This window comes from Budorcas taxicolor, chromosome 8, assembly GCF_023091745.1.
Source record: "Budorcas taxicolor isolate Tak-1 chromosome 8, Takin1.1, whole genome shotgun sequence".
NCBI classification, from domain to species: Eukaryota; Metazoa; Chordata; class Mammalia; order Artiodactyla; family Bovidae; genus Budorcas; species Budorcas taxicolor.
The window spans coordinates 11,619,475-11,633,991 of NC_068917.1; the positions used below are offsets into that span (position 1 = coordinate 11,619,475).

The following is a 14,517-nucleotide window of genomic DNA, read 5'->3' on the forward strand; positions in this document are numbered from 1 at the left end:
TAATGGAGAGGGTAGGGGGCTGCTCAGACACACAGCCATCAATGGGGACCCTACCAGGACTGTAGGCTGCCGACATCCAGGCATGCCCCCCGCCAACCCAGCAGCTGGCTTTCTCACAGGCCCCCTGCTCTAGGCACTCTGCCCCCAAACTGAGGTGCACCTCCTCACTCAAGCCCAGACCTGCTCCCCAGGTCCCTGATAAAGGCACCCCCTCCACCCTCATCAGGAAGCCAGTTCTTGGTCATTAAAGTGCACAAAGGGAGAATTTAATGCCCAGCACAGGTGAAGATGTGCTTGCTTTGCAGAAAACACGCGCATAGGTACTGACGGACACCCCAGTGGGCACGTGCACGAGGACACGTGGGTGGCACTCTGCCCTTCACACTCAGGGGCACTGTCTACAAAGCGCTTCTGCGTTCGGTGTCTCCCGTAACCATGGCAGCCTTCCGATGCAGGTATGATTATACCCTTTCACAGGTGGAGCTGATGCTCAGGTGAGGCAAAGCAGGGCTGAGTCAGGTCCCGTCGCTGATAAGCAGAGATGGGGATCCCGCCCATGGAGCAGGAGACAAACGCACTCTCCCTGGTTCCTGCCTCAGAGGATGGACTGTCTCTCGGCTGTGCCTGCGGTGAGTGTCCACCCACCACAGCTGACCCTGAACAGCTGGAGGGCGGTGGAGAGCAGGGTGGGGATTTCTCTGGGCTGCTCGTCGGCTCGCAGCCTGGCTGATGATGCAGGGCCTCGCGAGCTGCCTGGGTTGTGCCGTCCCCTGATCTGGGGTTACCTGGTCATGGAAGGCCTGTAGATAGGAGAGGTGGGTGAAGGAAGGAAAACTGTATTCTAAGCCTTTCCATTTTATGCTCTGCAGAGCTGGCTCAGCCACTTGTCTGCTGTGTGACCTTGGGCAAGTTACTTTCCCTCTCTGGGCCCCTGTAAATTAGGAATCTGGACTTGAGCGTTTCTAGAGGCTAGAATACCCTGGTTCTCTGAATCTGTGAAGAGGAGCAAGAAGCAGAGGTGTTCCCCTCCTCTCTACTCCTGGCCTCAGCCTGAGAGTGGTCTCTAGGGAGGTGGCAGTCATGGGGGGGGGGTCCCTGGATGGGGTCCCCCTGAGCTGCGCACATCTGTGCTGGGGATGTGGCTCCCACATTCAGGCCCTGAACACATCCTTCTTCATCATTCCTTCTTGCCTCAGCTGCCTTGGGCTCTCGCCAAGCCTTGTCACCAGGCCATGGCCTAAGGCCCCCAGACACCTGGCTGGGCCCCAGTTCTATGTGTCACCAGGCCTTGGCACCACCTCCTTGGAACTCTGCCTCACCTTGCCCAAGTCACCTGATCCATCTACCTATCCACAGAGGGTGTTTGGCCTGACAAAATGAGGCAAGAGGCCTCTGCTCTCAGAGCCCCCAGCCTGGTAGGTCCTCACATAACCCTGATACCCAGGAGCATCCCTCCCATCAGGCGGGACCAAGTGAAGGCTGCAACTGGGCCCTCCATGGCCAAGGGGGACTCCAGGACTCCGTCCTCCCAAGCCCACAAGTGCTGTCCACTCCCAGGCCTCCCCACAGTCACTTGAGTATGGCCCTGAGGCCAGCCAGAGGGGCCCATATCGTCTGCAAATGTCCCTTGGGGACAAGCTTCTGCCGGCCTGCTACCACCAGCAAGGTGAGGCCCAGACCTCTCTGAGGGATGCTCAGGCTCCAACCCAGCTGGCAGCCTCCTCTCCCCTGACTTACTGCCCACAGCGCACTCTGTGTTCTGGGCACAGCAGATTTCCAAATGGGGCTTGTTTCCTCATTCCCCCATGTCTTTGCTTAGGCTGTTCCCTCAGGCTGAAACGCCCTTCCCCGCATCTTCACTTGGTGGACTCCTACTCATGTCTCAGGACGCAGCTCGGATGTTTCTCCTCTCAGAAAGCCTCTTCCACACACTCTCCACCCATCTGACCCACCTCCCCCAGCCCGCGTCCCCAAAGGGTGTGTGCATGTTCCCACCAGCCTCTCATGCAGTACCGAGCATGTGATAATGCAATCTGTTTTCCACCCTGTGTCCTCCCACTAGTCTAGGAATGGATTTATCTGGGAAAGGCATCTTCTTTATCTTTGATTCCACGGGGCCTGCTCCATCCATGCCAGGCACACAGTGGATGCCCCGTCAGCATCTGCTGGATCACAGAAGCTGCTCGGGGCTCAAACACTTCTGGTCCGCCCTCTGCTCAGTGTTTCATCTTAGACGAGTTGCTTCATTTTTCTCTGGGACTCGGCTTTTCTACTTGTAAATCGGTCAGTACTCACTTATGTCGAGAGATCTCAGATCACGGTAATTAAAAATAGAAACTCAGGAGATGGTCGATGGTGAGGTTTCCATTCATAATGCAATCTCTCTCTCTCTCCTTTTTAAATTTGGCTTCACTGGGTCTTCGTTGCTGCGGGGCTTCCTGGAGTTGGGCTGCAGTGGGCTGCTCACTGTGGCGGCTCCTCTTGGTGCGGAGCACAGGCTTCACTGGTTGCAGCATGCAGGCTCACTACTGCTTCACTGGTTGCAGTAATCGTGGCGCACAGGCTTCGTTACTCCTCAGCAGGTGGAATCACCCTGATCCAGGGATCGAACCTGTGTCCCCTGCATTGGCAGGCAGATTCCTATCCACTGTACCACCAGGGAAGTCCCACAATCACCTTTTGATGATCACTGGAAAATTTTAATTCTGCACTGGCCATCTGCCACCTTTTAGTCTGTCTGTACCCCACCCTTGGCCATCTGTCAGGAATGAAAGCTATTTGTAATGTCCCCAGAGGAGCAGGTCAGGAAGAAAATCGGTGCTGCATGTGGGGAGATGATACATACAGATATATGTTACACAAACTCATATATATACATATATTACACACACATATGTATTATATACATATATATATACACCTGCACACACATCTATTGCACATAATCAGTTATACATAAAAACATATTGCACACACATGCACACATATCATGACTTTCCAAGGCCTGATACAAAAGATTCTGGGACCGCTTATCCTCCCACCCCAATGGGGCCCATCCAGGCAGCTGACTCTAATGATTCCCGTTGCTGTTGTTGTTCAGTTGCTCAGTCGTGTCCAACTGTTTGTGACCCCATGGACTGCAGCACTCTAGGCGTCCCTATCCCTCACTATGTCCCAGATTTTGTTCAAACTCATGTCCATTGAGTCGATGATGCCATCCAACCATCTCATCCTCTGTCACTGTCTTGTCCTGCCCTCAACCTTTCCCAGCATCAGGATCTTTTCCAATGAGTCAGCTCTTCACATCAGGTGGCCAAAGTATTAGAGCTTCAGCTTCAGTGTCAGTCCTTCCAGTGAATATTCAGGGTTGATTTCCTTTAGGATTGACTGGTTGGATCTCCTTGCAGTCCAAGGGACTCTCAAGAGTCTTCTCCAACACCACAGTTCAAAAGCATCAATTCTGTGGTGCTCAGCCTTCAAAGTAAGGAGTTGGCTGCTAATTCTATAGTAATAAGGATGTAAGTTCTCTTTGGAAGTCAATTTAGCCCCTTGGTAAGTTATCTTTTCCAGGCCTAATTTAAAAACCTTTTATTATTTTTTGTTGTAGTCCTTCTAGACTTTTCTCCCCCTAGGTTTATGTATGTGTTTACCCCTGTATTTTTAAACCTTATTTTAGGATATTGGGATTACATTGCTTTGTAAATTCGCTTCTGTAAAAAGTGAAAACGTAGCCTGAATACATTTCTGCAGCAGTGCAGGCCTCTGAACAGGCGATGAACTCTGTTGTAGGCTCTTCTAGAAGTCACGTTTCCGATCCCCATGTTACGGAATCCCACAAATGCCCCCACAGTTTGCTGAAGAAGCCTGAATTGCCGTGTATGAGGACCCACTTCCTCGACCAGAGAGTTGACCTGCCGGTCACACTGAGGAGGAAAGGTGTACAACCCCAACCTTTGGGGTACCTCAGCCTTCAGCAGGGCCCCCTCTGCAGAAGCCATCCCACCTCAGGACTCTCTCCTGAGCATGTTCCCATTGTCCAAAGAGTGTGGGGGGCTTTCTTGCCACAGAGATGAGGAGGCACATGTTCGCTTTTTAAATGTGGGTTCTGGGACTTCCCCGGTGGTCCAGTGGTTAAAACTCTATGCTTCCAATGTAGGGGGTACAGTTTCGATCCCTGGTCCACGAACTAAGATCCCACATGCTGGGGAGCTAAATAAATAAGTGTGGGTTTTATTTGCAACTGAACGTCTATTCTCAAATGACGTGATCCCCGCTCCCCCGAGTCATCTGCCAGCTGGCTCTCAAGGGAAGGCCCCTAGGGCCCAGGTGCAGGCTGCAAGGATGCCCACTTGCAAGGCCAGGCCGGGCACCCAGAGGGAAGTGACTCGTCCGTGGCTGCGCAGTGAGTCAGCAGCTTGGCCCAGCAGCCCTGAGTGCTGGGAACCGGCCCGGGGCCCAGCACAGCCGCCCGGCCTCTGACGTGCACCGTCTTGCTCAGGGCGGAAACCTCTCTTCCTGGGAAGGAGGGTAAAGGCCCAGGGGTGCCTGGGCTTGGAGGTGCGTCCTCTGCTAGAAACGGCCCAGTGACTTTGGGGTGACCTTTTCCTGTGCATGTCCCCTCGGTCCAGCTTGGCTGTGACTGTGCAGGACATGGTCTTCCTGTCTCCCCGATGTCGGGGAAGAGTGTGCCTAGAGGGCAGGGCTCCCCCTCTTGCTGCCTGTGGAGCCTGGGGTGAGTCACTCACTTCCTCCAGCCTCAGTTTCCTTAGCTGGAAGAAGAGGGATCCTGAAGCCCCCCCTCACTGGGTGAGAGCGTGGATCGAGAGTCCAGGTTCTCATCAAATGACTCAAAGCTGGTGCTTAATAAATACGTGATTTTCTTTTGGTTTCATCCTGTTACTGCCCATCTGGGGACACGACTCACACTGGGGGCCCTTCTCCACAGTCCCTCCCAACCCTGGTCTGCACCAGTCTGGCCTAGTGGACGGCGCCTGGGTGCACAGCAATCAAAATACAATAGGGTCACTGTGCAAATGCAGCTTCAAGACAGACTCCCTTATTTCCCTTTAAACTTGGACTCCAGGAGGCTCCCAGCAACCCTCTACACACAGACATTCTGAGCTCCAGATTCCACCAGCCAGCCTTTCCTCTGACGCTGCCACCCACCTTAACCATCACCCTCCTCCCAGCAGGAGCCCTTACTCAAGTGCCACCTGTCACTGAGGCCTCCCTTCTGGTGCCCTCCTGACCTGTGTGCCTGTGGGCTGTCACTCACGGTCGCACAGCGCCCTATGGACAGGGTACCAACTCCTTGGGGCTCACCTCTAGCTCCAGCCTCCGAGAGGGGAGGGGTTGCATTGCTGTGATGGCTGGTTTAGGGAGAAGAGTAGACGCTTAGGGTTAGGTGTGAGGGGCCTAGGTTCAAAACCCAGCAGGTCACTTCTTAGCTTGGGAGCAGTAGCTGAGTTCTCTGGCTCCTCTGAACTTCAGTGTTCTCATGTGTAAAATGAGGGTATTGAAATAAGGTGTCTGGCGCCCGGTAGTTACTTGGTCTTAAGTTAGAGATGACCTTCACTGTGCTAATTTTTGGTCTTCTCTGTGTCTCATTCATTCCAGGGGTTCCACAAATGCTCCTTGAATGGAGTAGCAGCCAGCATGCTTGACTGGGTTGTGTGCCAGTGATGGTCACGAACATGGAGCAAGCAGAGCTGTTCCTGGAGGCCTTTTTGGTTCCAGTCTGAGCTCCTTCCCTAGGTTGATACCCTCAGCCCTTTCACAGACTCCCTGCTGTGCTACACGTTTGAAAAGTTTTCAATAGCTGTTCACAATAGATCTGAGTGTGGGATTTCTGGGGAGAAAGACTTGATGGCAGGGAGAAGGCAGCCCTTCTGGCACCCTTCCACCCAGCATTCCAGGTATTTGAGCCCTGAGTTGGGGTCATCACCAAAGACCACAATGGTGACTGACCTTGGGCAATTCCCTTTCTCTCCCTGTTATTCATTCTCCTCAGCTGTACTGCAAGGTGGCTAAAGTGGGTACCCCTAGGATCCCTTCATCTCTGCTGTTCTACATATCTGAGGAAAAAAAATCCTCCTTATCTCAAATAAAAGTAGTGGTTTATTCTCAAATTTCAGGTAGAATGACAGTAGCCATATGGGTTGCAAGGGATAGTAGTTGTTGAGTATTGGTGGGCAGCGTTAATTAGTGAACTTGCTTCTGTAATTAGCAATTTACTTAACTCCGCATTTACCCTACGCTCTGTGTCAGTGTGGCAGATCAAAGTCGGTTAAGGACGCTTTGTCACTCCTTGCCCTGAAAGGCATGTCTGGTTTCCCACCCCCTTGATTCTGAGCTGGGTCTAGCGCCGCTTTGACCAGTAGAGCAATAGAGCGCAGTTGAAGTGATGCTCTGCTTTAAGAGGGTTGCCACCTTCTATTTCCTACCGCTTGGAACCTGGTTGCCATGTTGTGAGGAAGCCCAAGCAACCCTACAGAGAACTCACATGGAAGGTCAGGGCTCCGGGTCAACAGTCTCAGCTGAGCTCCCAACCAGCCACCAGCACGAACATACCTGCCAGCCACGCAAGTCAAGCGTCTTTGAAGCGACTCCTTCAGCTCAAGTTGAGCTATTTTAGCTGATTCCAGGTGGAGCAGAGACAAGCAGTCCACGTGAACCCTGCCCAAGTAGAACGATCCTGATTGCTGTTATTTTATTGATTCTGGAGATAGTTTGTTACCCAGCAATAGTCACTGGAACTTCAGAGCTAGTGCTGGTATGGTGGTGCTGGTGGTGGTGGTTCAGTTTCTCAGTCGTGTCCAACTCTTGTGACCCCATGGACTATAGCCCGCCAGGCTCCTCTGTCCATGGAATTCTCCAGGCAAGAATAATGGAGCTGGTAGCCATTTCATTCTCCAGGAGTGCTGGTATGTGGGAACCCAAAGATAGATAAATTCATGTCTTAGCCTACGTTCCTTTTAAAACCAGAACCTAAGACAAAGGCTTGCTTGTAGCATAGAGTTTCTTTGAGAAGTGGCCTCAAAAAAAAAAAAAAAAGAAATGAAGCCCAAAGAGGGAAGACAGAGGAGGGAAAGCCAATATCTAGCTGTGTCTCTGAGTTGTCCGCAACTGTGGGTAACTAGTGCTTGATCCCATGGGACCTTCTGAGGAGCCCCATAGATGGTGTCTCAGAATGGTCTGCCTGAGAGAGGACAGGAAGAAGCATTTAGCCACAGGCCCCCTGCCCACATTGGCTGGAGTGTTCTATGATAGACCCCCCGCCCTTCCAGAATGTGCATGGTTCCCGACAGTGCCTCAGGCTGCGACAGGAACAAAGTCCTGGGCAGGAAGCAGGGGACATTTGGCAAACACTGGAGTAAGGACAGGAAGTATGGAATGGACAGAGTTGGCATGGAGCAGTTACTGTAGGCTTGGCTGGAATCTGAGGTGAGGCCCTGAGAATGAGAGGTGGCCCCACAAGAAACATCTGGGATGACACGGCTGTTGAAGAAGCTGAACAGCTGGGGACCTTCTTAGCGCATGCGCTGTGGCTACTCCATGAAGCTGTGAGTTTCTCTCTGTTGCACCTGCAGGGTGGTGATAATTCTGGGCTTTGAGTCCCGATCACCAGCAACCTCCTGGTTCAGAGTTTGAAAGCAAGTCTCCTCAGGATACTAAGACGTCCCACTGGCTTTATCCTAGAGGCAGTAGCTGCTGGCCCACGTTAGTGCTTCTTGCAAAGAATCTTGAGCAGCGCTGCCCACCTTTCAGCTCTATCCTTTTGCTAGGTGAGTTCCAAAGCTTTTGTTCACCTCTCTGGCCTAAATTATTCACAAAAACATTAGAGGCACTTGGAGTCTTCCAGAAGAAAATGCCTAAGGCCGGTTTACAGAAGAGACTCTTTCTAGCTGTACCGCTTCCTTTGCATGGGGATCATGGAGGTGGCATTTCCAGATTGTGCTGGAAATCTGAAATCCACAGGAAGAACAGCCTCCCAAGAAACTCGTCTGGGATGATGGTGCCTGGAGAATATCATCTTTTTCCTTTCCCAATTGGAATATAGTTGCTTTACAATGTTGTGTTTCTGCTGTACAACAATGTGAATTAGCCATAAGTGTACACAGGTCCCCTCCCTCTTGGATCTCCCTCCCACCCCTCATCCCATCCCTCTAGGTCATCACAGAGCACCCAGCTGAGCTTCCTGCACCACACAGCAGCTTCCCACTAGCTATCTATGTTACACATGGTAGTGTACACATGTCAGTATTGTAGCAAGTTCAGAAAACTATGTCTCTGCTCTCATTCTGCCTTGGAATCTAGGCTGGGAACTACACGGCCAAGTTCCCAGAAGATTGGAGTAGGTGGGATCCTCAGATGATAAAGAACCCACCTGCCAATGCAGGACATATAGGAGACGCGGGTTTGATCCCTGGGTCAGGAAGATCCCCTGGAGGAGGGCATGGCAACCCTCTCCAGTATTCTGGCCTGGAGAATCCCATGAACAGAGGAGCCTGGCGGGCTACAGTCCATGGAGTCACAAAGAGTCGGACACGACTGAGTGACTAACACTTTCACTTTCAGAAAGGTTACCAGGGTTATCTTGCTCCTCGTTTCAAAAATGTGGGCACTGGGGATGGTCTCTGTTTCCTCAACCTTTGGAGCTGGTATGAAAGAACTTTACAGAAAGTGTCAGAAAGTCCTGGGGTCCTTTGGAGGACATTTTAAAAGTACCATCGCAGGGAGTTATAATAATAAAGCATGAATGGTTGACAGAAGTTTGGACTTAATGAATTTTACAGTGGAGATTACTGAATGAATAGGGGATGATGGCACTGCTCTTGGGGTGAATGTTTTCTGAAGAGGGAATGATAATGATGGATAAACTCAGGTCAGTTCAGTTCAGTTGCTCAGTCGTGTCCGACTCTGCAACTCATGAATCGCAGCACACCAGGCCTCCCTGTCCATCACCAACTCCCGGAGTTCACTCAGACTCATGTCCATCGAGTCAGTGATGCCATCCAGCCATCTCATCCTCTGTTGTCCCCTTCTCCTCCTGCCCCTAGTCCCTCCTAGCATCAGAGTCTTTTCCAATGAGTCAAATCTTTGCATGAGGTGGCCAAAGTACTGGAGTTTCAGGTTTAGCATCAGTCCTTCCAATGAACACCCAGGACTGATCTCATTTAGGATGGACTGGTTGGATCTCCTTGCAGTCCAAGGGACTCTCAAGAGTCTTCTCCAACACCACAGTTCAAAAGCATCAATTCTTCGGCACTCAGCTTTCTTCATAGTCCAACTCTCACATCCATACATGACTCCTGGAAAAACCATAGCCTTGACTAGATGGACCTTTGTTGGCAAAGTAATGTCTCTGCTTTTGCATATACTATCTAGGTTGGTCATAACTTTCCTCCCAAGGAGTAAGCGTCTTTTAATTTCATGGCTGCAATCACCATCTGCAGTGATTTTGGAGCCCAAAAAAATAAAGTCTGACACTGTTTCCACTGTTTCCCTATCCATTTGCCATGAAGTGATGGGACCAGATGCCATGATCTTCGTTTTCCGAATGTTGAGCTTTAAGCCAACTTTTTCACTCTCCTCTTTCACTTTCATCAAGAGGCTTTTTAGCTCCTCTTCACTTTCTGCCATAAGGGTGGTGTCATCTGCATATATGAGGTTATTGGTATTTCTCCCGGCAATCTTGATTCCAGCTTGTGCTTCTTCCAGCCCAGCGTTTCTCATGATGTACTCTGCATAGAAGTTAAATAAGCAGAGTGACTTTAAAAGTCCAGTTTCCCATAGAAGAGACTATTCAGGTTCTGTCCCCTGGCCCCTGAATAGTCTTCCATCTAAGAGTGGATACTGTGGTCTGGCTCAGAGTCCAGAACAAAAAGTGTGGCTTAAACCCAGGATCCATCACACATGCAGGCAGGGTGGTGGTCTTGGCTACAGGGACCCTGCCTTTTGAGAGAGTAGAGAAGACAAAAGCTCTCTTCTAGAGGTTGGAGCTCTGGATGCGTCTGTCATGAACTTCAACCTCCCCCCCACCTCATTAGTCAAGTGACCTTAAGTAATCATTTCACCTGTGTGAGCCTCAGTCTCTTCATCTGTCATGGGAGAAGCATTCTCTGCCTTGCCAGCTTCCTGACGTCAATCAAGTAATGGGTGTGTGCTCCTTGGCTCACCGACAGGGTGGAGCTGCCTCCCAGGCGACTGGATTAAGGAGCAACCTCTCCCGTCTCTTCTGCTTCCCTTTGCGTGGTGTTTTCCTTCTCTCAGCCTGGAATCTTAGCTGCTAGAATATCAGTCTCCTAGAATTCTTATAGCCTCCCACCAAAAGGGAGGGAACCCTGACAGCTCTAAGTGGGAAAATACCTGAATCGATCACCAGGGCTGGAGGTGTGGCAGGTGGGGTGATTATAGAGCATTTTGATTGGTCTAGCCTGGGTCATGTGCCCCTGCCTGGCCCAATCACCGTGGCCCAGCACAATGGTGTACTAGACTGGTCCACGTGTGGAATGTGCTGTTGCTTTGCCCGGGGAGGGAGGCACTAAGGCTAAGAGCCTCCATCAGAACCCTCTGGTTGGTGCAGGCAGCGGAGACCAGTTTTTCAAAGAAGTTGTTGATCTGGGCAGTCAAAACTGTATGTGTGCACTGAGGCGTGGGGCTACCTTGTAAGCCAATAGGTGCCGGGTCCCTGTAAAGTAATGTCAATATTTCTGCTGTTAGCCCTGTACCTGAGTTTCTGTGAGGATGACCAGGGCCTGAGACCCTGCTCCAGTCTGAGTATCCTGGCCAAGAAGGTTGAGGACTTGATTTATCACCTATTAATGAAAATTCCATGTCTTATTGATAAAACAGTTCTATCCTTTTAAAACAGAGAACACTGTGTGAGTGCCTTTAAAGGACCTCTCCCATCATGGTTTTCTTTTTCTACTCTACCCACACATCCGTGTTTTGCTGAACTGGTGGTTTTTGGCAACTCTCTCAGGTCTACAGACATACAATGTGCCCGACACCATGTGACAGTCTAAGAAGACATCACAGACGTACAATGGCTCCTGGCTCTCAAAGGAGTTGTAGGCTGGCAGGAGTTGCAAATGAGGACCAGGAGTGCAAAATGATGCAAAACAATGAGTGCTCAGGAGCTGTTGGAGTGGAGGAGAGCAGGGAGGCTGAGGGACTCAGGATGTCTGGTCTGGGGAGAGGAAGGCCCCTGCTTGTGGACTTCTCCCCACCCCCTGCCATTGCCAGGCCACTGATACTTGAAAGGCAGTAAAATGGGGAGGCAAAGAATATGATCTATGCCTAGACTCCCTGGTGTTTCTTAGCCCCTGCCCATCAGCCTTCTCATCTGTAAAATGGTGATGGTAATAATGGTACCCACTTCATAGGATTGCCATGAAAATAAAATGTTACTACACATCAAGTGCTTACAAGAGAACATAGCACACAGTATATGTTCAACTCATGTAACTTGCCATCACGTCACATCAAATATTTGCTTGTTAATTCATTGACTTTCTCTCATCCCACCAGATTATAAACATGATGAGCAGGGGCTCTTTTTTTTTTTTACTGTTTGGTGCAGTGTTCTCAAGGCTCAGAATAATTGCTAGCACACAGTAGGTACTTACTAAATATTTGTGTACTACATACCTGATAGTTAATATTATACTTGGCTTGGATTATTTTAATAGCTTCCTTCCTGGTCTCCCCTCTTCCAGCCTCTATATCCCTCCAATCATTTTACTCTTGCTCAAGAGGTCAGGGTTTGGGTTTATTAAGCCTTCAACTGATTGGACAAGGCCCACCCACATTGGGGAAGGCAATCTGCTTTACCCCACCTGCAGCTTCAAATGTTAATCTCATCCAAAACACACTCTGTCAGAAACATGCAGGATAATGTTTGGCCAGGACTTTAGACAGTCTTTTGAGTTACATGCTGATGATACTAGAGCAGATTTTTGTCTTGTTTTCAGTAACATCAGTATGGTTCTCAGGGTGGTTGCTAAATGCAGAGAACCATTTGCATTAACCTTCTTGAAAAAGAGGAAGTCTAGGTCCTTACATTTTCCTAACTCACGCACTTTCTTGTTGAACTCATTGCTGCTATAGGTGTGTTGGAAAATGAAAATGCAGTTGCAAACACCAAGATAAACAGTTGCAGGTTTACACCCTCCAGTAAGTGGCAAAGTTGCTGCAGCAAGACTGCTCCAACGGCTGCCTCTGAGCCCTTCAACACGATTCCTGCCTTCGAGGTCCTGCACATCACGAATATACCCTTCGCCTGCCACTCCCGCTTCCCCACTGGCCTTCCGGTGGCCAGGTGGCCTCGTGACTCTTACAGGCCAGACACCACCGGCTAGAGCAACAGTCCATCCCTTTGCCCACCCCAGAGCAAGAGTCAGCTCTCCTGAGTTGCTTGTACCCACCAGAATTCCAGCATCCCAGGGAGAGCTGCACACGCTGTCTTTGAGAGGGTTACACCAAGGCAGGAAAAGCTTGGGAAGGAGACAGAGGTCAAGCCTTGTCATCTTCCGGTTTTAGCCTCAAGTTTACTGAAAACTCACTCACTGCCCACGTGACTCACAAACCAGGAAGCTGGCAGGAGCTGGAAGTCCAAGAGGAGGGGTGTCAGTCTTGTCCTGGCTTCTTATAGAGATTCTGAATAACACCCCACTGAACAATGACCCACCAGGCAGGACTCCAGGGCAATTAAAGTCAACCAAGACTGTCCCAGACCAACCAGAGCAGATGGTCACCTCACCTTTGGAGCACTTTATTCTTGGGCTCTCGGGGGTGATTCATCTCTCTCTGAGGGTGTTAGTGTGGGAGTGCGCCTACAGGCCCTCAGGTCTCCCACTTGACAGAAGGGAGCACTGGGCTCAGAGACAGAAAGGACGTGGACAAGGTCACGGAGGCAAACAGTGCTGGGTGCAACGCTGGGCCTCTGGCCTCCGGGATGGTGCCTGTTCCCCTGTCTCAGGCTAAACAAGATGGATTCTCACAGAAGGTAGTGTTTTCCAGAGGTGTGGGCTCTGCGCCCTCCAGCTGGAACGCTGGTGGGTACAGCAGGCTGCACGTGGTAGATCCTCAGAGAGGAGGGGGTCCCAGCACCTGCTCCCCCGACGGTGCTGCAGGTCTTCCCTGAGGGACAGGACCACCCTCCCTCTCACCTGTTGAGACCTTCCCGGGGCTGTTGTGTTGTTCGTGTCTGGTGTCTGAGCTCAGGCTTAGTCACCAGTGGTGTCTGGCCTCATGGGGACAGCCCTCTCCCACCCTGCGGGGAAAATCTATTTGGATTGGATTTTCAGGAGGCGAAAGGTGGTGTCCAGCAAGATGATACAGAAAGTGCAATAGATGCTGTGTCTTCCCTGTCCCCACCTCCTTCACCCACGTAACTCAGTTACGCAAGAAACAGACATTCAGCAAGTACTGCAGCCAGGACTTCGGTGTGTTTCTTTTAATCACTAGAAACCTTTGACCTATTGGGTGCTGAGCGCATCACATAATCCTTTCATAACTGAAAATGGCTCTTCCTCAATCAGAGTTTTCAGACCGTAGACATCAGGGGCCTTCTACTTCTTTGCTTTTGCTTTCTTCCCTTTGTTGGTTTTGGACAACTTAAGAGCTTCGTCTTGGCCTGACTGACCAGCAATGGGGACCAAGGGAGGGATGGGAGCGTTGAGGTTTAGAGTCTTCTTCTGAAGTTTCAGGTCCAAAATATCAAAGGTTATCTGTATCTCATACTGCAGCAGCTCCTTGAGGCACTCTATCTGGATGTGAATGGCCTCATTGATGAGTTTCTCTAGCTCCTGCAAGAAACAGAATGTGGCTGGTAAACAGGGTCTGGGGAAAGCTGAGGCCATCTGCAGGCAGAGTCCCACCACAGGTGCCACTTCTCAACCCAGCTGCCTCCTTTCTCAGTGTGCTGGGACCTTCTATCCCCCTGCTCCCCAGACTTACTCTCTGTCCATCTCCACCCTGCTCTATGCCCCAGGAGGCTGACTTTTAAGAGGTGCATCAACCAGCTCCATTGACCTGTCGCTACTGACTGGGTTCAGCCAGTGGGAGGCCCTGGCAGAAGATCAGAAGGCGGGGAGAGGAAGAAACCTCCATGGCCCTTCCTTCATCCCCCAGGCCTCCATGAATGCCAGCTCTGCAGGCAAGCAGGGCACTGTGGGAGTCTATGGTGGTTTGGAACTGGGGGCTCCTCTGGTGGAATCTGTGCTAGAAAGAACTTGGACTTTGGGGTCAACCAGGCCTCAGTCCAAATGTAAACTCGACCACATGCCAGCTTGGGGACCTTGGGTGATCAGTTAAACCCTCTGAGCCTCAGCCATCTCATCACTAAAATGGGGACATGAATTGTATATCTGAGGGATGTTTCATGAGACATGTGCACAAAGCCTGTGCCCTCCTGCGCCCTCCCAGGGGGGAGGACCCCAGGGTCCTGCCCGCAGGTTCTCTTGGCGGGAAGGGACGTAGACTGGGGCAGGAGAGCCGCCCCCTGCCCCACGG

At 51.0% G+C, this 14,517-nt stretch overlaps 1 protein-coding gene across 1 annotated transcript in view; it reads right to left on the reverse strand.

Annotated features, from left to right (window-relative positions):
* Positions 1-13,574: 13,574 nt before the first annotated feature.
* The window catches only part of C8H8orf74 (chromosome 8 C8orf74 homolog), a 28,782-nt gene continuing 27,839 nt past the window's right edge, over positions 13,575-14,517 (reverse strand). The window contains exon 4 of the mRNA XM_052645413.1: positions 13,575-13,811. Coding sequence (XP_052501373.1) covers positions 13,575-13,811 — 237 coding nt within the window. The remainder of the gene's footprint in view (positions 13,812-14,517) is intronic.